The sequence below is a fragment of the Arachis stenosperma genome, chromosome 5, assembly GCF_014773155.1.
Source record: "Arachis stenosperma cultivar V10309 chromosome 5, arast.V10309.gnm1.PFL2, whole genome shotgun sequence".
Taxonomy (NCBI): Eukaryota; Viridiplantae; Streptophyta; class Magnoliopsida; order Fabales; family Fabaceae; genus Arachis; species Arachis stenosperma.
In genome coordinates this window covers 71,728,871-71,754,249 of record NC_080381.1, presented here as the reverse complement: position 1 = coordinate 71,754,249, position 25,379 = coordinate 71,728,871, and the positions used below count along the sequence as shown (strand labels likewise).

General features: G+C 37.0%; 2 protein-coding genes across 3 annotated transcripts; both read left to right on the top strand.

Annotated features, from left to right (window-relative positions):
• Nucleotides 1–9,299: 9,299 nt before the first annotated feature.
• Nucleotides 9,300–15,468, top strand: LOC130980045 (probable apyrase 6). 2 transcript variants are annotated; one of them, XM_057903644.1, is made up of 9 exons: nucleotides 9,300–10,289; nucleotides 11,885–11,997; nucleotides 12,164–12,271; nucleotides 12,576–12,630; nucleotides 13,114–13,305; nucleotides 13,446–13,543; nucleotides 13,769–13,965; nucleotides 14,288–14,418; nucleotides 14,495–15,468. In XM_057903644.1, the coding sequence occupies exons 1-9, from the start codon at nucleotides 9,620–9,622 to the stop codon at nucleotides 14,512–14,514; spliced, it is 1,584 nt and encodes a 527-aa protein (XP_057759627.1). In that variant the 5' UTR covers nucleotides 9,300–9,619; the 3' UTR covers nucleotides 14,515–15,468. The 2 variants fall into 2 exon arrangements, with proteins under 2 accessions (XP_057759627.1, XP_057759626.1); XM_057903643.1 differs by having other exon boundaries at nucleotides 9,303–10,289; nucleotides 14,288–15,468.
• Nucleotides 15,469–16,640: 1,172 nt separating this feature from the next.
• LOC130979390 (PHD finger protein MALE STERILITY 1) lies at nucleotides 16,641–20,934 on the top strand. The gene is made up of 3 exons (XM_057902824.1): nucleotides 16,641–16,935; nucleotides 18,217–18,526; nucleotides 19,431–20,934. The coding sequence occupies exons 1-3, from the start codon at nucleotides 16,641–16,643 to the stop codon at nucleotides 20,932–20,934; spliced, it is 2,109 nt and encodes a 702-aa protein (XP_057758807.1).
• Nucleotides 20,935–25,379: the final 4,445 nt, after the last annotated feature.

Here is a 25,379-nt window from a genome sequence, read left to right as displayed (position 1 = left end):
CACGGCTAATCATCTGTCGGTTCTCACTTGTGTCGGAACAGGATCTCTCTATCCTTTTGCACACTGTCACTGTGCCCAACATTCGTGAGTTTGAAGCTCGTCACAGTCATCCCGTCCCAGACCCTACTCGGAATACCACAGATAAGGTTTAGACTTTTCGGATCTCAAGAATGCTGTCAATTGGTTCTAGCCTATACCACGAAGGTTCTAACCTCACGGACTCGGTCCGTGGATCAGAGACCCAAGAGATATACTCCGGCTGTCGTCCAATGACTACGTTGAACAACATGTAGACCGCTTCTGGTTGTCAGGCACGCGAATCTTGGCTAAGCGAGTAACGAAGATAGTGGGTGATTGTCACGGGTCACCCCTTCATTCTGACTTAACTGAATTAAGTATGAGAGTATATCTTGGAGAAGAAGTAAGCATGAATTGAAAGAGAAACAATAGTACTTGCATTAATCCATTGAGACACAGCAAAGCTCCTCACCTTAATCTTTGAGGTGTAAAAACTCCACCGTTGGAAAATACATAAGAGAAAAAGGTCTAGGAATGGCTGAATGGCCAGCCTCCCAAATGTGAAAAATGGCATGAGATGATCCAAAAAGTGCTATTAAGGATTACAAAAGTAAAAAGTGCTATTTATACTAAACTAGTTATTAAGGATTACAAAAAATAAGTAACTAAGTGCAGATAGTGCAGAAATTCACTTTCGGGGCCCACTTGGTGTGTGCTTGGGCTGAGCATTGAGCTTTACACGTGCATAGGCCTTTGCTGGAGTTAAACACCAGCTTGGATGCCAGTTTGGGCGTTTAACTCCCGTTCTAGTGCCAGTTCCGGCGTTTTACGCCCAGAAAGGGGTCTCTAGTGGGCATTTTAATGCCAATTTGGGCCATCAAATCTCGAGCAAAGTATAAACTATTATACATTTCTGGAAAGCCCAAGATGTTAGCTTTCTAGCCCAATTGAGAACGCACCAATTGGACTTCTGTAGCTCCAGAAAAACGCGTTTGAGTGCAGGGAAGTCAGAATCCAACAGCATTTGCAGTCCTTTCTCAGCCTCTGAATCAGATTTTTGCTCAGGTCCCTCAATTTCAGCCAGAAAATACCTAAAATTACAGAAAAATACACACACTCATAGTAAAGTCCAGAAATGTGATTTTTTCATAAAAACTAATAAAAATATAACAAAAAGTAACTAAAGCATATCGAAAACTATGTAAAAATAATGCCAACAAGCGTATAAATTATCCACTCATCACCTACCTCCCAGGTTGGTCACTAGTTTTGACGACCTGCCCAGAAATTTCTTGACCAGATTCTCCATTCAGAAAGGCAAAAAGAAGCACGCCCCGAGCTTGCTAGGAGTAAAGCAAGAGGTCAGGAAAAGCCTCCGCCACTACATGGAAAGATTCAACAAAGCTTGCCTGGAGATTCATAACCTACCAACTAAAGCAGTAATATGGGTTTGGTCAATGGTCTAAAAGAAGGACCATTCTTCCAGTCCATATCTAAGCGGCACCCATCTTCTCTGAATGAAGTACAAGAAAGAGCAGAGAAATATATCAACATGAAAGAAAATTCCCGACAGAGAACCTCCCCCTCGATCCAACTTGCCCTACTATCCACGTCGGGACAAAGAAATGGAGCCCAAGAAGAAAGAAGAATAAAGTATGAAAAAGCCTCGAAAATACCACAACTATACCCTTATAAGAGTTTTCCTAGTCGATGTCTATAGAGAGATATGCCACATAGAAAGGCTTCCACCTTCTCGTCCAATTAAGCACAAGAAAGTTGGAAGTTGGACAGAATATTGTGAGTACCACAATTTGTACAGGCATTCCACTAATGAATGTTACGACCTAAAGAATGTCATCGAAAAGTTGGCCAGAGAAGACCGACTTGATAGATACCTAGCAGATAGGTCGGACGACCCGAGAAAAAGAAGAAGGGATGAAGAAGGAAGATGACCAGAATTCCCTCCTCGCACCCTAGAGCGACATATACACATGATAAAAGAGGGATTTTCAGGAGGAGAAATATCAAAATCCTCACAAAAAAGGTACCTCAAAGAAGTATACCAAGTTGGATAGGACGATCAATCACCCGACTAACCCACTATCTCCTTCACTAAGGAGGATGCTCAGGGATTAATACTCGGGCACGACGATCTAGTGGTAATAACTATGATCCTAGCAAATGCTAACTTACACCGGACCGTGGTAGATCAAGGTAGCTCGACGGATATCTTGTTCAAGCCCACCTTCGACAAACTCAGGTTAGAGGAGAAGGATTTAAGGGCATATCTGGATAGCCTTTTTGGACTGGGAGATGCACCAATCCAACCTCTAGGTTACATCGCATTGTACACCACCTTTGAAAAGGGTGCCAGGCTAAGAACATTAAGTGTCAACTACATTGTAGTCAATGTAAACTCAGCCTAAAATGCGCTAATAGTTCGGACAACGTTGAATTGACTTGCAGCCGTCGTCTCCACCCCACATCTTTGCATGAAATTTCCCATATATAAAGGGATTTCCACCTTTAAAGGAGATCAAAGGCTAGCAAGAAAATGCTATAACGAGAGCCTTAGTTTGAAAGGCAGCTCGAGAGGCAAAGAAGCCAACACAATCGAGTTTGGGGAAATCCAAACTTGAGAAGAAATACGACCCCAACAAGAAGGCAAAACAAAAGAGATACAAATCGGAGACCACCCCGACAAAACAACGAGTATAGGGGCAGCTCTGAAATCACTTCCCCTCTACTCAATTCTAAGGAAAGGAAAGCAATTTGAATGGACCCCAGAATGTGAACAAGCCTTCCAAGATTTCAAGGCATTTTTGGGGCAACCACCCATACTTACCCGACCTGAAAAGGGGGAAGAACTTATCCTATATCTATTAGTGGGAAGTCGGGCTATAGCCTCGACCTTGGTTCAAAAAGACGAGAAGGGGCAACAACCTATTTGCTTCATCAGCAAAGCCTTACAAGGGACAGAGTTGAATTATCAAAAGATAGAAAAGTTTGCTTATGCTCTTGTTCTTACATCTTGGAGGCTACGACCTTACTTCCAGGCCCATACCATTAAAGTCCGTACTAATCAACCAATGAAAAATATCTTACAAAAAACAAACCTGGCTGGGAGAATTCTATAATTGGCAGTGGAGCTATCCGAGTTCGACTTAAGATACGAAGGTCGAATAGTTATCAAATCACAATATCTCGCCGACTTCATCGCTGAATACACTGAAAGTCCTGGGAACCCCATTACATGGATTCTGTACGTAGATGGGTCATCAAATAAATCTAGAAGCAGGGCTGGTGTTATTTTAGAAAGCGATCAAGGAACTCGAATAGAACTATCCTTAAGGTTCGAGTTCCCTATTTCAAATAGTCAGGCAGAATATGAAGCTTTACTCGCTGGCTTGAAGTTGGCTAAAAAGGTCGAGGAAGAAAAGCTAGTAGTGTTCAGTGATTCGTAAGTAATAACTTCACAAATTAATGGCGCCTACCAAGCTAAAGACCCTACTATGAAGAAGTACTTGGATGAAACCGAGGACAGTTAGCACACTTTTCTAAAAGTGAGGTTCGACATATAACTCAGAAAATAATGCCAGAGCTGATGCTTTATCGAAATTAGCCAGCACCAAGCCAGGGGGTAACAATAGAAGTCTCATCCAAGAGACTCTACAAACACCATCCATGTCAAAGGAAGAGGAAGTACTAACTGTACACAATCAACATTTAAGGTGGATGAATCCTATAGTCAACTACCACAAATTTGACATGCTCCCAAAGGATTAAAAGGAGGCCAAAAAAGGCTCGTAAAAGAGGCACAAAACTATACACTGGTCCGCAATACCCTACACAAAAGAGGCATCTTAACACCCCTCTTAAAATGCGTCCTGACCTCCAGTACAAAGGATGTCTTGGAGGCAGAGCCCCTGGCAACCATCATTGCTCAAAGAAGTCAGAAATTTTTATATAAGAATATTGTCACAATGTTTGGGGTTCTCCACTCCATCACTACGGACAATAGAACCTAATTTACTAACTCAACCTTCAGAAACTTGGTGTCCGACTTGAAAATAAAACACCAATTCACATCCATGGAGCACCACCAAGCCAATGGACAAGCTGAAGATGCCAACAAAGTCATATTGGCTGGGTTAAAGCGCCGATTACAAGACGCAAAGGGAGCTTGGGCAGACGAGCTTCCTCAAGTCTTGTCGGCTTATCGAACCACTTCACACTCTACAATGGGAGAATCACCCTTCCGACTTGCATATGAAATGGAAGCAGTGATACCATAGAAATAGCTGAAGAATCACCTAGAGTTCTGTTTTACAATGAAATAGCTAATGTTCAGGCTCAAAGAGAAGAGCTTGACCTCCTATATGAAGTTCGAGAAAGAGCTCGGATTAAGGAAGAAGCCCTGAAGCAAAGGATGGATCTAAGGTATAATAAGAAGGTGATCAAGAGAAATTTCACAATCAACGATCTCGTCCTGATTCGGAATGACATCGGAACGCAGAAGTCTGGTGAAGGAAAACTAGTTGCGAACTGGAAAGGGCCCTACAAGATAGTAGAGATCCTAGGTAAAGGTTCCTATAAGATGTCCGACCTCCAAGGACGGAAACTCCCGAGGTCTTGGCATGCTTGTAACCTAAAAAGGTACTATAGCTAGAAGCCTTGTACCTAGGTGCACTCTTTTTTCCAAAAAGAAGGGATTTTTTAATGAGGCACCAATACGAGGACTAGGGGCACCCAAGCCTTTAGCAAAAAGCTTTGTAAAGGAATTTCTTAGATACTAATAAAAGATTCCTAGATTATTTTAAAAAGTTTCCTGTTTCCAAACACATTAACTTAAGCTTGACAAACCACAAAAATTGTTGCCCGACCTAATGAAGTCGGCAAGATGAAGCGACGAGGTATAAGTTAATGTAAGAAGTTATATAAACAATTCGCACGAAGCGACCTCAGATAGGTCGGATAAAAAACAGAGTTGTAAAAATAACTTAAGATAACGCCGATATCTAAAAGTCGAGCATATGTAAGGAAATTAATAAATCAAAGGTCAAAACATGTCCTACCCAACAAAAGAAACTTTGATAAAGTTTTTGTTAAAGTTTTTGAATATTACTTGATAAAAGTTGCAGATAAACAACTACAGAGAAAAAAGTGTTCAAAAAACTATCAACTAAACACAAAAGCTAAAGTTTCATAAGCCCACAGGTCGGGCTATCAAACAAACATCAATAGCAATAAGGCTCAAGGCTTCTCATCCATAAGAGGATTGAGTGTTTCGCCCGTTATAGCATCTTTTCCCTCGGCCGAAGGAGAGGGAGGAAGTCTCCATAGTAGCTGCTTCAGGCTGAACTCCCGACATCAACGTCGGACCGACCTGAGGACCCGACGTCTTGGGGTCCATGAGAACCTCCTCCTCGTCATCAGAATCAGGAGCAGGGAACATATTCCCGTCCACCACAACATTATTCACACTGAAAAGAGAAAGGTCAAGGTCGGGGGCTAAGACCCTGACCTGAGACTCTAAGTTGTGGAACATCTCATCCATCCCTAAAGCTGCTAACTCCCGAGATTCCTCAAGCTCCACCTTCAGTTCCTTCACCTCCTCCTCCAATGTCAGCCTTTCCCCAAACACGCGGGTATAACTCTCCTGGTATTTCTTGGCCCACTCTCCCTATCTCTCGAGCTCTTTCAAGGTCTGATCTCAAAGTCTTCCGTTCCTTTTCCAGATACTTCTTCAGCTTGTTGTGTCTCTCCACATCTGCTTGAGCAGCCACCAGGGCACTTGTCGTCGCCTGGATAGGGGAGCCCTTCAACTCTTTAGCCAGGGTCGCACACATCCCAACTATCCGAAGACCTCCCCGGGCTAAGTATTGAAGGTAGTTCTGGATAGCGACATCATCCGTGCTGAGATGATGATAAGGGAGCACATTCCTCTCACCCTAGGTCAAGGCATCAAAACGGCTCGAATAAATGCTTTCCTCATAATCTACTTTCTGTTTCTTGAAAGGAGGCTCAAAAGAAGTAGGGGATTTAGGGGAGGGGTCGGAAGACACAGGCCTGGATAAGGGAGTGGGGATGATCACCGTCTGAATGGCAGGGCTCGACCCCAACTTCTTCCTCAGAGAAAATCGGACAGATGCCCCTCCGCCGACCTCCTTTTGAGACCCAGTTCCGACCTCTTTTTGCTGCTGAAGGTTTTTTGCAACAAGGGTCTTCTTGGTGTTTCACAGATACTTCCTAGCCGACTTCAGAGCCATACTTTCTGCAAAGTGACACAGAACGAAGTCAAAATCAACATTTAAAAAGGAAGAAGAATTCAACAAGCAAGGGAAGAAGAACTACCAAGATCCAACTTCAGAAGGCTAGGATCTCCCAGATATCTCTTCGTATCCAAATGGGGATCTTGGCCCCAGGTACCCAAAATAAAGTCTACAATCCCCCTTTCCATATCATCTAAATTGGGCAGATCCCGCTTAACAATATTGAGGGTGTCCTCCCAGTACAAGGAAAATAAGGGTCCTTGGTTCTCGGGAAGGAAGAAAGGTCGGAAATCCACATTCCTTTTAACCTTAAAAAAGTGATTTTTAAAGTCAGGAAAGGAGTCGCTGAAGATGAAAAAAGCCTTTCGACCCTGAACAGTTCGGAAGGATATCCATCCTGACTTCTTGATCGAGCTATACTGTTTGGTTGCAACAAAGAGATAAAAGAAAACGTTTAGGGTAGGCTGGACGTCTAACTCCCGACATAGGAGCTGGAACATTTTCATAAAAGCCCAGGAATTCGGGTGCAGTTTAGAAGGGGCAAGGTTTGAAGACCGCAAGACCTCTACCTCAAAATTTGTGAAAGGAAGTCTGACGCCTAGCCTAGTAAAAAAGTAATTGTAGGCATAAAAGGAAGGTTGTTCAGACTCTACTATAGAGGAAAAACACACTCTCTCCTCGGGGTCGGGCAGTTCTAGGATATAGCTTCTCTCATTCTCCTTGTTTTCACAAATACTATGGTACCTACGGAACTCATCGCAATACTCCCTATCAGTTACAGGGACACAGCAAAGAACAATGCTATCTACCCAGTTCTGAAGAGCAGGGGGAACCTTAGTTGACATGTTCAAAATAACCTTGTCAGACATAAACGCTAACCTACAAAGCGCAAAATAAAGAAGGCAGTCATTAACAAAAGTCAGAACTCGGCCAATACAAGTCGGGTAAAACAATTAAATCAAGGGAAAGCTATTCTTTTCAAAATTTTTCTACATAGCAATCAAATGGCGCCCTTTTGACACGACATTATGTCAGAAGCGGTGCCATTAGGGGAAATACAGCACATAAAAGATAACATTTATAATACAGATAAAATGCAACGATTCTTTCAAGAAAAGAAGAAGCTCTTTCAAGAAAAGAAGAAGCTCTTTCAAATCTTTGACAGCAAACGTTTTCTCCCCTCAATACGGCCCGCAAAACCTCCTCCAAAACAACAAAAAAGAAAAATGCAAAGATAGCTAAACCAAAACCAGCAGCAAAGCAAGTCGCACACAATCAGAAAGGAGAGCTTGAGGAAAAAGGAAAAGGAAACCAACCTCAAAGAAGATTGTAAAAAAGAGAGGAAGAGTGCGTCTAAAAAACAACAGAGCAGGAACAATCTTCTTCACACCGAAAAAACAGATAACCCTCTAAGGCGCCAAGATTGAGAAATCTCGAGGAAATAGAAATGGGCGAAATGACACAGAGAGTACTTTGGTGAAAAAGAAAGCAAAACAACTTTTTTAGAAACAAACAAAAAGAAGAAGAAGAGCCAAAAAGTCCCCTTTATAAGGAACAATAAATCAGAGACAACTATTTTACTCCTCTTTAAAGCGCGCAAATCCCCAGGAGAAAACCGCTGCGCATAATCCGACGGTCATTAAAGCTTCCCCAACATTCAAAAATTCAAAAGAAGTCGGGTAATACCGACAAGGTCAAAACCCGACATCCATAGCAGAAGCCACAGAGTGCTTGGGCCCGACCTATAAAAGGAACGGACTCAAGCAGGGGAACTGTTCATACCCTGGGCCAACAAATAAAAGCCAGGTCTAAAAAAAGACCCACCAATAAAGGTGGACTTATTGATAGATCCGACCTCTTGAAAGAGGTCGGACAATGACATAGAGGCCCAGCTCTGCCTGGCGTAACTGCTTCCATAAAGTCTCTCCAACCAACTCTATCTCATCTAGAAGGTAGATCCCAACAAACTCCCAAGATAAAGGGAACACTTATCTATAAAAAAGATAGAACTACTCCAACAAAGGTGATTATCTACTCTACTATAAATACACTGGAGCCCCCAGATATAGGGCACGTTCCAATCTACTAAAAACATGCTTAAAAGCCTTGCTAACCTAAACATCAGAGTCTTTTGCATGTACCACCCCCTCACCTCCTCACGAGGAACTCAGATAGGCGGCATCTCAGCACATCAAGTCGGACGCTGCCACACAAAAGGGATCTGGACCTCACATTCAGGACCAAATCAATATTTCAGATAACCCTCGGAACAATAATATTATATTAATAAAAAATAAATGTGTTTATTATAAAATTTTAGTTCATTTAATAACTATTTTAAGTACCAAAATTCAATTTAATTTTATAATTTTATTTAATTCATCTCAAAATCCAAATTTTAGAATTCAATACAATTCTGCCTGAAAAAATGAGATTTTTTTTGTTATAGACAATTAATAACTAAAATTTGTTAAATAATAATTTGTTTTTCCTAAAGTTCTTTTGATAGCAGATATTAGGTTTCAGACAGTAATATGTGCAAGCATTATATGTTATATCAAAATCAACATTATTCTCTATATAAGATTGAAAATGAGAGTTGTTTTATTTCAAACAAAGAAAATGCGAGTTATTTTAAAGAAAGAAAATGAGAGTTTAGCCGAGTTTTGATGGTTTAATTAATTTGAAATGGATTTTTTTATTTTATAAATTTAAATGGTTTATTATTTCCAAAGAATAAAAGAAAATAATTTAATTAATATTTTAATTATTTTTTTAATTTATAAAAGAAAAAAATCCAATTTAAATTTTAAAATACGTTGCTCTTTATTATTATTATTTGTTTCCTTTTGGACGTTGACGTCTTATTCGTCTCTGGCCGAGCGAGGAAAGAATTTTGATTTTTGAAAGTGGGAAAGGAACCGAGTCCGGAAGTTGAGGCTCGGATCCGAAGCAAATCTACAAAACGAAAATCCGAACCAAACGAATCGAATTTGCCGTTGAGTTCCCGAATAGCGAATAGATTTGGAAACTTGGAAATCCATTGCCATTGACAGAAAGGCGTTCAAATCACAAAACCTAAAACCCAACCTAGCCCTCTCTCTCTCCGTCCTTCTCTCTCTCCTCTCCCTGTTCCAAGAGAGAGAAAAGCATCAGCTCTGAGAATCTGAGACAGAGAGAGGGCCAACCCAACCCAACCCATTCCTACTCCCTTCCCACATCACTCTCCTCTCTCCGGTCCAAATTCCGATCGCCGCCGCCAACTACCTCTCCGACCTCCGTCGAACCATCTCCAATTCTCACATGATTCTCTTTCCTCTCCAACTTTGATGCGACGATCGAATGCACGAAATCGGGTCGCCTCAAATTCCAACAGCGACAATAACAGCAAAAAGATGATGGATCCGGCAATGAAGCTCCAGCTCCGTTCCGCAACCACCACCACAACCTCCTCCCCCAGCCGCCCCAGCCTCTTCCCGCGCCACATCCCCAAACCCTCCACAACCACCACCTCAAAATCACGATTCGCCTGCATCGCAACCCTCCTTTTAACCCTCCTCTTGCTCCTTACCTACAAAATCATTTCCTCAAAATCATCACCATCATCTTCTTATTCCTCTTCCCACCAACGGGTGCGCTATGGTATAATCCTAGACGGTGGGAGCACGGGTACGCGGATCCACGTGTTGCGTAGTGGCGGCGGCGGTGGTATTAAGGAGAGGGAGTTGTTGGATTTGGGGTCGATGAGGGTGAACCCTGGGTTGTCGTCGTTCGCGAAGGATCCAGAAGGTGCGGGGAGGTCCATTTCGGAACTTGTGGAGTTCGGGAAGGGGAAGGTTCCCAGGGAGAAGTGGGCCCACACCGAGATTAGGCTCATGGCCACCGCTGGGATGAGGTTGTTGGGCCCTGAGGCCCAAGGGAGGATATTGGAGGCTTGTAGGAGGGTCCTCCGTAGCTCCGGTTTCAAGTTTAGGGACGATTGGGCCTCTGTCATAACAGGTTCTTCTGCACTCTTTCCCTTTTTTTTCCTTTTTGAATCAAAATGGTAACTTTTAAGTTTACTCAGTGTGTATTCTTGATCAATGGAATGAGATGTTTATGATTATGGAAAAATTCGTGTCTTTGTTATGAGTATTATTAACAATTTCCGTTCGTGAAGCTTCCCAAAGTTTTTGGGGGTTAGTTTGATTTTGTTCTCTTATAAATCATTTTTTATGGTGGTGAGAAAAGCTGAAATGCAGTAGTAGAAAAGTGGAAACAGTTTTCAGTGCACGGGTTTTTGTGTATGCCTTGAGTAAGGTCCCCAAGTTCGAGTAATATAACAAGTGAAAAGAATAAAACTAGCATTATGGAAGCTGACTCAGTTTTTTTAGTGAATAGAAGCTGACTCAGTTTGAATCAGATTAGTTTGATTCTGGATACTTGTGATTCGGACGAATATAGAAATCTAGTTAAAAGAGAAAATTAACGCCCAAAAAATAGTTACTCAGGATTTTTCTTGTAATTAGAAAAAAATTTCGGAAAGATCTAAAGGCAAGTTATGTTAGACTAGTGAATTGATAGGAACTCGGTGCTTATCAGGCTATCAATTCACGTTTTCTGTTTTATTTGAAATTTTGGGAAAAATTAAAATAATGAAACAAAGCTTCATCATGGGATGAGGGGAAAGGATTAATTGTGAGTTAATTGTGTTCCTTAAGGCTGTGTTTGATTCTGAGAACAGGACAAGATAAGACATCGAGAACTAGACATAAAGGATAGAGACACAAAAATTAGAGTTCTTATATTTTGTTTGGTGATAAACTAGAACAAATTATGAAAGTCCAATTTATTCTTAGTTTTTTTCATTAAAAAAATTTGGGAAGAAAAATATAATAATAAAAAAATAACTATGAAAAATTAACAAGAATAATGAAAGAAAAAATAAAAGATAAGTTGTGTCTCTTGTTAGTTAGTGTCTCTATGTCCTTCCTGTAGATAGACACAAAATACACTAATTCACGATCTTTGGACACAATGTCTCTGTGCATGTCTCATCTGCCAAACACAATTTTGTGTGTCTGGTCCCGTCTCATTGTCCCGTGCCTATAAACAAACGCAGTTTAAATAGTCTTTGTTTTGTAAATACTACAGAATATGTCTTAAGGGACTTAAAAAAATAGTTAAATATCCAAATTGTTACCACAACCAATTTCCTTTGATTATGTGTAACAAGAAGTAATGTTTTCTTTACTAGGTGATTTAATTACATAGATCAAATGAAAGCATTATGTTTTATCATACATGATGTCTATTGGCAAGCCATTTGAAGCTTTATCGTACATCTGCGGGAAGCATAAAATGCACTGTTTGTCAAGTTGATAAAACGTTAGATGAGAGGGGGGTTCGGAAAATTTCAAATGTCAGACTTGGAGCTTTAGTCACTGGATTAGCTGTTTTCTTTTAGGGTGCATGAGATGAGTATAGTCAATCAGTTCCCATATGTTTCCAGTATTGTAATGTGAATGCAATGCTTCTTAGTTATTTACTTTGAACTAGTTGCTGTATTTGATTGTTGGGTTTTTTTTTTTACTTATTCTATTTTGGATACATAGGCTCTGATGAAGGAATCTATGCTTGGGTTGTTGCTAATTATGCACTTGGCACTCTTGGAGGTGATCCCTTGGATACAACTGGGATTATTGAACTTGGTGGGGCATCTGCTCAGGTACAGCTTCTCTGTCCCTGACTCTTCACGTTAAAACATTTGATATTCTTTTATCCAAATTATGTATATATACCATATAATTGTATAATACAAGGTCATCCTTTCTTGGTAGGTTCATATTGTTGGGAACCGTGATATATGGGTTTCTTTTTTACACTTGTTTCAGGTGACCTTTGTATCTAGAGAACTGACGCAATCTGGGTCCTCACACATTGTTAAATTTGGGAACACCACTTACAATCTTTACAGCCACAGCTTTCTACATTATGGCCTGGTAACCTTTTTTTCTCTCTTTTGGGTCGGGGTTTAAGATATAGTGGCATGTCTGTATCTGTTGTTCTTTTTGCCTCAGTTCACTACTAATGATGTATTGGGGAGGAAAACAAAGTTAATTAATGATAAATTTATTATGTTGTTCCATTTTTTCCAGAGAATGTAAAAGTTCGAATAGTTTTGGTTATCTTTTTTTTTTTTTTTTTTTTAATGTCATTCTCTATGAAGGGTCATGCTTTTTAGATATAGAATTATAACATAATGTTTGAGACTATTAATTCTTTTAATGTTAATTCAATTTGCAGAATGTTGCTCATGACTCATGGAGAGAAGCACTTGTATCAAAAGATTTTAACATGGGTAATTTACACGAGCTGCATCATTGGACGGATTTCTGTCTTGAATTGTTGAACTTAATCACCATACTCATGCTATTAACGTGCTGCACAAAATCTTACTTCTGTGATCTTTGAAAATTTACTATTATCTTGTTTTGGTGTGCAACTGAAGCTAACATGTATTAATCACCTTGGTTTGCCACTGAACTACACTCAGAAATAGTTTTTCTTATTTAAATGTTGTGAATATTTTAGTTCTCTCAAGGAAGTTGTAATGATTTAGCACCAAGTCAAAGTTTATACCAGCATATGTTCCTATGTTGATGAATGCAAAAAAAAAAAAAATCTTATCTAAGATATTCAGTTTGCCAACCCTAACTTTCTTTCTCTCTAATTTATCATATGTACAAAGTTCAACACTGTTATTGATGGCATGCAGCAGAACAGCTAACTTCCTTTCTTTTTTAGAAGGGTTTGAATTGATTCTTTATTCTCCTCAGTGCAGCTTCTCAATCTCTTCAGGAGGGGTTGCGAATAGATCCTTGTACACCTACTGGGTACTTGCATAATGTTGAGTCATGGAAGTTCTCTCCTAGCTCAGGGAGTGATCAAAGCCAATATCAGCCAACTGTTCAAACGAAAGGGAACTTTTCAGAGTGCAGATCTGCAGCATTGATGCTATTACAAAGAGGAAAAGGTAACATTTTTCTTTACAAGTTTTTATTATTAGGTTAGATTCCCTTTATAAAAATGAGATACTTTACTGTTTTGCTTCAGGGTTTATTACTGTTTTGCTTTGTGTTAGTGGTAGTTATTTCATCTTTTCTATTTATTCAGATAAGTGTACCCATCAGCATTGTGACTTAGGATCAAATTTCATACCTCACCTTCAAGGGAGATTCTTGGCCACAGAAAATTTCTTTCACACCTCAAAGGTTCTCTTATGATTGATAGTCACGATGTAATGCTTCCTTTTGCAATGTCCAGCAGTAATTGTAGTTTTTCGTTATTGTCTAAAATGGAGGCAATTGAGAAGATAGTAATGTACTGTACTAACGCCATTCTTAGACTGATGTCATGCACCATGCTTTAACTCTACCTTGTGCTATTCTTGATAATTGATACACCCTTCTCAATCTGACTCTTTGCTTGTGTGTTAGTTTTTTGGATTGGGGTCAAAGGCATATCTGTCCGAGTTGATGAGTGCTGGGCAAAATTACTGTGGGGAGGATTGGTTAAGGCTAAAGAAAAAATACATTTCCCATGATGAGGAAGATTTACTTCGATATTGCTTCTCTTCAGCATACATTGTTGCTATGCTTCATGACAGTCTTGGCATTGCTTTGAATGATGAAAGGTATTCCTGCTTCCTTCCTTTTCTTTCCCTTTCTTTTTCCTTTTATTTTTACTTTTATTTTTATTTTTTATTGTTGGTTCCATGTGATGCATCCAGATTTATATGTAAATTAAAGAGGAATTATTGGCTGCACCCTGTGCCATGTGCCATTGTTATTCTGTATTTTAGCTGTGTGCCAATAATTTCATGGCTTCGGTTGGTAGCTATCTTTTCTGGGTTCATGTTTGTGTGCTTACATTTTCTCTTGTGCTTATTACCTCTTATTTTTAATCTGTCTGTTTCAATTGATTGCATTTCATTGACTTGAATGAATGCTGGCCAGGATCAAGGTTGCTAATAAGGTTGGAGATATTCCCCTTGATTGGGCTTTGGGAGCTTTTATTCTCCAAACCACCACTGCCACTGATGCGGACGTACAGAACAATCATAGCTGGGGTGCTGCCACCATTTTCAGTGATGAATCACCTACTCTCCTCTCAGTAATTGGAATTTTTATAATACTGCTGTTAACAGCTTGGTCAATATCCAGGTGGAGGAAACCTCAGTTGAAGACAATTTACGATCTAGAAAAAGGGAGATATATAATTACGCGAGTTGGTAGATAATACATAATATAGTAGACCAGATCCATGCTTCTGGTTGGCATATGTGGAGTGACATTTATCACCTTGTGGCCATATCACGACTCACTTTGAGTGAGACTGAGATTGTACATCATTGGATTTTGGATTTTGGATTTGGATGCAGCATAGTGGAGAGAGACTAGTGTTACATTAGTGATGACATTCCATTGTGTATTTAGTGGAATGACTGAATCAAGAAACTGATACTGTTATGCCGTTTATGTCAGAGAGCGGTAGTGGTCGGGCCAGCCTAGGGAATGAATGAATTCAGGGTAGGCAATGGATGCTGCATCCCTCCACAGAAAATGTCTTGTTATGGATATGGTCTTTGTACCAAACTCAGCAGCCTAAAAACTTTACTGAATTGAAGTTAGCAAACTGCTACTGCATGTACAGCAAAAAGCTCTGTCCATCCCTTCCAGGGAACCTAATTTTGCAGAAGCTGATTGTGGATGCGTTGCAACTTATTTAGAAGATAATATAAATATAAACTTACGTCATAGACATTCTTTAATACTTTGCAAAATCTCATAGTTAGATCAGTTATTTGTTTGTACCAGAGTTTGTTGTGTGAAGCAGCCAATCGATGCTTCACATGATGCAAAAACAACAAACTCGTACAGTCTGGGATTGATAGCATGAATGGCATATGTCAAAGTAATATGCGATATCCAATGAATGCTTTTATTTTATGAAATATAACTAAGGGAGAGTGCACTCGAGTGTAATGGAGAGCAAAATTCCTCTTATTATTGTTGTCAAATAATAAATGCTTTGGTATTGCTTCCCATTGGTTGTAATGCCAACCATGCTCTACTTGTAAAACTTGTACAAAAAATTTGGCATTAGAGAATCCAGTATCTGATCTCTCGTTCTGTTAGTCTTTCTATTTTTATCTTTTAGAAAAATAATGGTTTTTTCGCCTATCAAAAAGCTAATGTCAAATTGGTCTCTGTCAATTTGACATTAATTTAGCTTTTAAAAGATACACGTAAAATTAGTTCAATTTCAATCAAGAAAAATACTATTTATACACTAAAATCAGTCACCAATGTATTAGTTTAGCTCCAAAGAGATGCATATGGCATTGGAAAATTTTAAGTGTATCAATATATATTGGTGTTTTAGTGATTTTTAACCGATGATCTTAATTATAAAAAATATATATAATATATAATTAAGATCAACGGTTAAGAATCATTGAAATACCGGTAAAACTTTTCTATGGCATTATGTTAGACCCTTACTGTTTTAGAGTCTAAACTGACGTGAAAAAAGATGTTTAAATATTAAACCAAGACAAAACTTTCTACTGGCAAAACTGTTGTCATATTAAAAAAAAAATATTGATATCGCAAATTCAATAGGAAATGATGTCATGTATATCTTGAGAGACCAAAAGTTAGTTCATTCTATAAAAACATGTAAGTATTCATTAATTTTATAAGTAAAACTGTATATCAAACAGTCTAATTTCTTATTTTAAATCTAGTCCATCATAAAATTTCTCATTGTAAACAGTAAACGTGTCATTAGTAGCAAGCAATAGATGGGTATATTAATAACACTAGAGTGAAATTTAACAGTATCACCTTACGCATGAACCAGAATTCTTATGGATGAAATGCTAGTTCAATTTAACAAAAATAAGCTCCAAAACGGTAGTTAGGCAAGAAATGTTGCATTTGTCACAAGGCCTACAAGAAAGGAATCAACTAACTCTTAATTGAGCATAGAATTTGAAGGGAAAGGATAGAGGCTATAAATGCATGGTACATATAATTTACTTCAAAACACCAACCATTTCGTAGGTTAGTGCGATAAATTTTCAAAGAAACCCATTTTTGTAATCTATCATGCAAATAGAAAGCTACACAAGCAAAGTGCAACTCTCTATTAACACTTGCAATTTTATTTGGAAGCACTAAGTGTGTGAGTGTGTGATACTATATAGTATATAAGATTTTCCCTACGCTAAAGTCTAGAATCAACACATACTACAACTTTTTGTTCTTGATTTTTTTGGGCACATAAATTAAGTAGTGTAGCAAAATGTTAAATGTTGATGTGATTGGGAACAAGAAAAGGAAGAGATGTGGGAGGGTTTTCAGGTTCAAGAACTTCGGCGAACCGGGTTACCCAGTTATGTTTACTGGTCCATTTCGTGAGAATGTGAATGCACTTCTTGAATATGCGAATTTGGAGAGTAACTTGGGAATGGGAATGCCAATGTGGTCTTTTCAGCTTGAAGTTCATCACCACCCTCCTTTGCATATTTTCTTGTTTGTGATTGAAGAACCAATTGAAGCTTCTTTGAATCGCCACTGCAAGCATTGTCAATATGTTGGTAATGTTACATAGTTAATTTGTTCTTACATTATTATCCATTCCAGGTTAATTAAAAACAATAACCAATAGTAGTAATAGTGACATGGTCATGTGTGTGTGTGTGTGTGTGTTTTTTTTTTTTTCTATTTATTTATCTAATGTAGTTACGAATGTAGCATTACTTAGAGTTTATCTTGAATAAATTTGATGAGACTCGGTTTTTATCGTTGAAACTTAGGATAATCTTTTTCAATAATATTAGATGTACATTAATATAAAATATACATTAAAATATAAAATACATACTAAAAATAAATTAAATTATACATGTATCTATATATAAATTCATGGTAGCTAATTTTGATGTGAAAATAATATTCTTGAATCTTTTCTTTATTTACAAAGTGACACATTAATATTTTTTAATAGTTAGGTAATGTTAAACTTGATACCTTTATATTTTGTAAACAAAATTGCTATTAACACATTAAAATGTATTTGTATATAAATACATGTGTAATTTAACTCATTTTTAAATATGTATTTTGTATTCTAATGTGTATTCTACTTTAGTAATTGATTTTGATGTATACCTAATAATAACATGGTTGTTTTGTGAAATATGAAACTTAATAGTCAGTAGTATATTATAAATATAACATTAACTTCTTATAAAAGAGGGTCTAGAGAGGATTAAAGTAACAGACAAATAAAAAGGAGTTGTGAGAAATCTAATATATGACGTTGATTTGCATTTATTTTGAATATTATGCATAATTTTTACCTTGTATATAATTTCAAAAGAGATAAAGATAAAGATAAAAAGCCATAAAAATATATTTAGAATTAGAGACAAATTAAACAAAATATATTGAATCTCAAGACAAAAAGTGAAAAAAAAAAGATCACATATTCTTTCTGTGTTTTATGTTGTATCCAAGTATCCATCTACCAAACAGTGCCTTAGCATAATAGCATATATGTTTATGGTATGTATGCATGATATGTACTTTGCTCATGACCTTAAATTTATTGAAAGATAATGATAAAGAGCTGACTTTTTTGGGCTGACATCGCTTAGTTTTATAAAAACTATTTTGTTTATCTTAAATTTTAAATTCCAACCTATAAATTCTTAATTTTAAAATCTAAATTATAATCCTAAACCTTAAACTTATAAAAAAAATGAACTCCTAAAATTAAAAAAAAAAAGAATAGATAATAGTAACTAACTAAAAGTTAATTTCCTGTAATTTTTCTGAATTAAAATCAGTCGAATTTGATTGGGATTTTGACATAGGATGGGGCCACCATTTCATTTGCAACAAGAAGTATCATTTCGTATTACCCTCGAAGGAGGCATTGGCTACATGCTCGAGTTGTGAAGGGTGCTGTGATGCTATTGCCACAATGAACAACAACAACAACAACAATAATAATAATGGTAAGTCCAAATTAATAGAATTACAGGGCCATATGATGCATGGTGTTTTTCACTCTAATGGATTCGGCCATTTGCTATGTGTCAATGGCTTGGAAACCGGTTCCAATTTGGCTGGCAACCAGATCATGGACTTTTGGAATCGTTTGTGCATTGGATTGCAAGCAAGGTTAGTTCATTCATTTTTAAAATGTATTAACGTTGATTCAGTTCTCAAGTCCTTCATTTTAAAAATTAAAAAAAAAAATTGAAAGTGAGGGAATTATTTTGACTGAAAAAATAGTATGTAAATGAATTCAGTCAGAGACCTAATTACGCGTTCTTTTGATATTTTGCATTCTTTGCATGGAAACGTTTTATTTGTAGTTTTCTATTTGTTAGCATTGTGGTGAAACGATTACAACTACTTACCTAATTACCAAATATAGAAGAAAGAAAAATATTAAGTTTCAATCACTTGTGTGTTAAACCTTCTTTGCAAGTTGCAACATATCATTTTCTCGTATAATAATATTGAACAATGAAAGTTAAAAGAAACCTTCTCCATGCATGTATGGAGTAAGAAGCATAACTAAGCAACCTAACTTTCTCATGCCAAATGTTCCGTATCTCAAGAATATTGACCCCAAATTTAACAATTGAGAAATCATAGGTGAATTATTCTATGCACCTTCCTTTTTATTAAAAACTTCTTTTTATCATTAATAAAATTTTCGATAACTTTAATCCATTTAGTTTCAAAGTACTATTAATATAAAATAGTTTTACATGTAGATTTAATACGTAATTCTATTTTAATAAAAATAGTTATTTTTAATTAATTACATAAATAATTATTTACAAAAATAAATGCATAAAATATTTTTTATATATTGTCAATGTATTATAATTAAATTAAATTTTTATTTAAAAAATGGATAAAAATATAATTATATTTTCTCACAATATTTTTTATGCAAATCAATTCGTGAGCAAAGAAATTGACATGCAAAGATCCCACTACACTTTTTAAATATAATGATTAACGAGGGACATACTTAACTAATTTTGGTACTTTTAATTACATGATATAGGAAAGTGAGTTTGAATGACACTTCACAGAAAAGAGGCATGGAACTTAGACTTATAAATGGAATAGCATATAGTGAGCCATGGTTCGGTCGTTGGGGCTACAAATTTGGAAGAGGTTCCTTTGGTGTGACACAATCCATGTACCAAAAAGCCATAGAAGCAATAAGGAGCATGCCACTCTACTTGCTGATACACCACATTGGCGCCAATAATTTCAACCACCACGAAGTGCCCGTCATTTTCTCACGCTACCAAACCCTGTCCGGCCAATCGCTAGTCACACTCGGCGACTTATTTCGCTACATGCTCGAGCTAAAGTCGCGCCTCCCGCGGGAGACTCGAGTTATTGGTAACAATAATTATAGTTGTTCCTACAACAACACCAGTAGTACTAGTGCCAGTGCATTGGTTGAGTCCAATAATAATTGCCGTTGGTCACCTAAGAGGATTGAAATGGCAACAAGGGTAATTGTTGAGGCATTGAAGAGAACAGAGTTTAGATGGATTTCAAGACAAGAAGTTAGGGATGCTGCACGTGCTTACATTGGTGACACTGGTTTATTGGATTTTGTGCTAAAGTCACTAGGGAATCATGTTGTTGGGAACTACTTGGTACGTAGGAGCTTAAATCCTGTTACCAAAGTTTTGGAGTATTGCTTAGAAGACATTTCCAATCATGTTTACCATAATTGCAATGAAGGTAGTTTGGCCATCAATAATAGTAATAGTAACAATAATAATAAAATTAAGGATAAGTACAAGATTTCAAGGGCTCAACTTATGAAGGACATGCTTTATTTGTATAAGTACATCCTAATTGACCCTAAACCAATGATGGGGTTGGAGTTTCTCTCAGCCATACCGTTGGCGGCTAGGATAATTCTCGACACCAAGTTTCTCGTCAAAGACTACTCTGGCGAGGTTCCGACTTTTGGAGTTGAGTTAGGCTCGGACGGAAAACTGAACCTTTATTGCACAATTTTGTTGCGGAACAATTCATGCATTGATGAGGAGTTCTTGAGTAAGGCTATGCCACCCTATGAGTGCATCACTTTGGGAAGCAATGCTACAATCAATGAATTGAAGTTAGAAGTTGAGAGGAATTTTAGGGAAATTTATTGGGGACTAAGGGGATTTGTGGTAGAATCAATTGGGAATTTTAGTGCCAATAATATTATTAGTAATAATGGGAAAGATATGGTTTTGGGGTTAATTGAAGTGATGGGTGGGAAAATAGTGTTAGAGGGTTGGATTGGTGAAATAATTGGAATGATGAATAACAACATGATGATTGGCCAAATGTGTGAGAATGATCCAAAGAATGGGATTGTGGAGTGCACTTGTGGAACAAAAGAAGATGATGGAGAGAGGTTGGTGTGTTGTGATATTTGTGAAATTTGGCAGCATACAAGGTGTGTTCGAATTCCTAATGATGAAGAAATTCCTCACATTTTTCTTTGCAAAAGGTGTGAGCAAGAAATTGTTATGTTCCCTTCATTGCCATAATATAAAAATATATATACTCTAATGTAATCAATATTTAATGTTTCTTTTGTTGATGTTTATTATTATTTGCTCATCATTTTCTCTTGTTCTTTATTCTATGAATGAATGAATCTTATTTCTTTTATTTGTAGATTATTATGCCGCTTTAGGTCCAAGAATGCCTTCGACATTTAACACAACGAATTCTAATATCTGTTCTTTTGGTTTCTTTGAAAATTTTAATGTAAATTTATTCACAAATACAGTTATTAGTTAATTGACTATATTTTTAAGTCATCAAATACCTTTTTTTTTAACGGTCCAGTCCTATGCTTTAAATAAAATCACTGCTAGAGAATAATACATAAAACAAATTGTGTTGTAAAATAACCAAATAAATAAATAAAAAAGAGGTAACAAATATAAAATATGAAAATATAATTAGATAACTCTATGATTATTATTCACCACAATTACTATAACAATATAATTAATATATTAATATTATAGAAAAGAATATAAGAGAAGGAGAATAGTATAAGAAAGAGAGAGTGAAAAATATTTTTTTATTGCTGTGTAAAAAGTATCTGATGATACCTTCTATTTATACAGGTAAGGAACTCTTATTTTCAACTCTCATTTATTTTAATTCATCTTTAAAAAGTGATTCTTTCATTGTTCACGACCCAAGTCATAAATGGGCATCCATGTATTTGACCTTATCATAACACTCCACCTTGGATGACTATTTAGGATTATTGCCTCGTTAAAACTTCACTAAAGAAAAATTCAGTGGGAAAAAACCTTAGTGAAGGAAAAAGAGTACAATATCCTTTGTGATAGGGACTGCCTCATTAAAAATCTTGTCAAGAAAAATCCAATGGGAAAAAAAACCTGACCAAGAGAAAAAGAGTACAGTCTCTCCCTCTCGCCGACATCATTTAATGTCTCGAAATCGACGCATCCCAATATCATGTACCAATCTTTCAAAGGAAGATTTTGGGAGTGACTTTGTAAATAAATCTGCCAGATTATCACTTGAGCGGATCTGTTGGACATCAATTGTCCCTTGATTTTGAAGATCATGAGTGAGGAAGAATTTGGGAGAAATATGCTTTGTTCTATCACCTTTAATGTATCCGCCTTTAAGTTGAGCAATGCATACTGTATTATCTTCAAACAGGACAGTTGGAGCTATCATATGATCAATCAGTCCACATGATGACAGAATATATTGGATTAAACTCCGGAGCCAAAAATATTCGCGACTTGCTTCATGAATAGCTAGTATTTTGGCATGATTAGAGGATGTTGCAGCAATCGTCTGTTTCATGGACCTCCATGATATAGCTGTTCCACCATATGTAAACAGATATCCTGTTTGAGATCTCCCTTTATGTGGATCAGACAAGTAGCCAGCATCTGCATAGCCAACTAGTTGTGACTTGGATCTATAGGGATAAAACAATCCCATATCAACCGTTCCATGAAGATATCGAAAGATTTGCTTGATTCCACTCCAATGTCTTCTGGTTGGAGAGGAACTATACCTTGCTAGTAAATTCACCGCGAATGATATGTCAGGTCGCGTATTATTAGCAAGATACATTAACGCTCCAATGGCACTAAGATATGGTACTTCAGGACCAAGGATATCTTCATTCTCTTCTTTAGGACGGAATTGATCATTCTCCACATCCAAAGATCTTACGATCATTGGGGTACTCAAGGGATGTGACTTATCCATATAAAATCTTTTCAAGATCTTTTCTGTGTATGTTGTTTGATGAATAAAGATCCCATTTTTTATATGCTCGATCTGCAGGCCGAGACAAAATTTAGCCCTTCCAAGATCCTTCATCTCAAACTCTTCTTTTAGAGTTTTTATAATTGTTGGAATCTCTTCAGGAGTCCCAATGATATTTAAATCATCAACGTATACAGCAATTATAATGAATCCAGATGCAGATTTCTTTATGAAAATACATGGACAGATATCATCATTCTTGAATCCATTTTTGGCCAGATACTCAGTAAGACAATTATACCACATTCGTCCATATTGTTTCAGACCATATAAAGATCTTTGCAATTTAACTGAGTATAACCCTTGCGAATATTCACTGGATGGTTTAGATATCTTTAGTCCTTCAGGGACTTTCATATAGATATCCTGATCTAATGAGCCGTACAAATAAGCTGTTACCACATCCATTAAATGCATATGCAGTTTATGATATGCAGATAAACTGACCAAATAACGCAATGGTATCGCATCCACTATAGGGAAATACGTTTCTTCATAATCTATACCGGGCCTTTGTAAAAAACCTTGTGCCACAAGTCGGGCTTTGTAGCGCACAACTTCATTTTTCTCATTTCGTTTTCTCACAAATACCCATCGGTATCCAACAGGTTTTACATCTTCAGGTGTACGGACTACAGGTCCAAAGACTTTACGTTTTGTAAGTGAGTCTAATTCAGCCTTCATGGCTTCTTTCCATTTTGGCCAATCATTCCTTTATCGACATTCTTCGACTGATCTTGGCTCAAGATCCTTACTTTCATGCATGATATTTAATGCCACATTATATGCAAATATTTCATTGACAATTGTCTTATTTCGGTCCCATTTCTCTCCTGTAAAGATATAATTTATCGAGATCTCATCATTTTCACAATTTTCAGGTACCTGAACGTCTTCTAGTGTTAAAATTATATCAGAATTTTGGACAATTGCAGGTGTCTTTATTGTGTCTTTTTCAACAGAAATAGTATTTACCTCTTTTCTCTTTCGAGGATTTTTATCTTTGGAACCGACAGGCCTGCCACGCTTCTGGCGTGTATTTACTTCAGTGGCTATTTGTCCTACTGGGACATCAATTCGAATTGGGACATTTTCCGCCCTGCCACGCTTTTGGCGTGAATTTGCTTCAGTGGCTACTTGTCCTACTGGGACATCAATTCGAATTGGGGCATTTTTCACTGGTATATAAGATTTGGTTATCCTCTTTGTATCGGAAAATGTATCAGGCAATTCATTTGCTATTCTTTGCAAATGTATAATCTTTTGAACTTCTAGTTCATATTCCCCTGATCGAAGATTTAAATGCATCAACGATGATGTATTCCAATTAAGTTCCTTTTCAGGAAGCTTATTCTCTTCCCCTAATGTTGGAAATTTTGATTCATCAAAATGACAATCCGCAAACCAAGCTTTAAATACATCTCCCGTTTGTATCTCAAGATACCTTACTATAGAGGGAGAATCATATCCAACATATATCCCTAATTTTCTTTGAGATCCTATTTTGGTGCGATTAGGTGGTGCAATGGGAACATATATCGTGCACCCGAATATTCTTAAATGGAAAATATTTGGCTGCTGGTCAAAAGCTAATTGCATAGGAGAGAACTGATGGTAACTCGTTGGCCTCAAACGAATAAGTGCTGCGGCATGTAAAATAGCATGCTCCCAAACCGAGGTTGGGAGATTTGTTCTCATAAGCAAGGGTCTAGCAATTAATTGGAGGCGCTTAATAAGTGATTCTGCTAATCCATTTTGTGTGTGAACATAAGCTACCGGATGTTCAACACTTATTCCATTAGCCATACAATAAGCATCAAAAGCTTGGGAAGTAAATTCACCAGCATTATCAAGGCGAATTGCTTTGATTGGATTTTCTGGAAATTGTGCTTTTAATCGAATAATTTGAGCCAGTAATCTCACAAATGCCAGGTTGCGAGAAGACAATAAGCACACATGTGACCATCTCGAATATGCGTCTATCAGAACCATAAAATATCTAAAAGATCCACATGGTGGATGAATAGTAGGGGTGGCAAAGCAGGCTGGCCCGCCCCGCCCCGCCCCGCCAAAGGGCGGACTGGCGGGCCGGCCCGACTCTTTTTTTAATATTTTTTAACCATATATTTTCTTTTATAATTAAATTCAATTTAACGTACTAAATTACTAAGTACTATACTAACGATTATTTTATTTTATAATAAAATTATGTCATCGAATTAGTTTTTTAACATATAAAGTAATATCTTAAATTAATTATTAATCCATAAAAAAATTATAATTAACCATTTTAACTTTTTTCATTGAAAATAACATAACAAATAATAAGTATCAAGTCTCAAACATAAGTGCATAACAATAATAAAATAAACACATAAACACATAAATCCTACTATAATTAAAACAAAACACACAACATAATTCATAAATCAACAAGACACCCAAAAAAATCCTTAAATCAATCCACATAAATCAATTATCAACTTCCAAATCAATAAAATTTGAATCTGATATGGAAGTTGAAACACCGCCTCTCCTAGCACCTTGAGGATTCACATCTTCACCTTCACCTACAATTAAAAGAATACCCAAATTTAGAACAAGATATAAATACTTAAGTATTATATAAACATTAAATTAGTAACTAACAATCTAATTA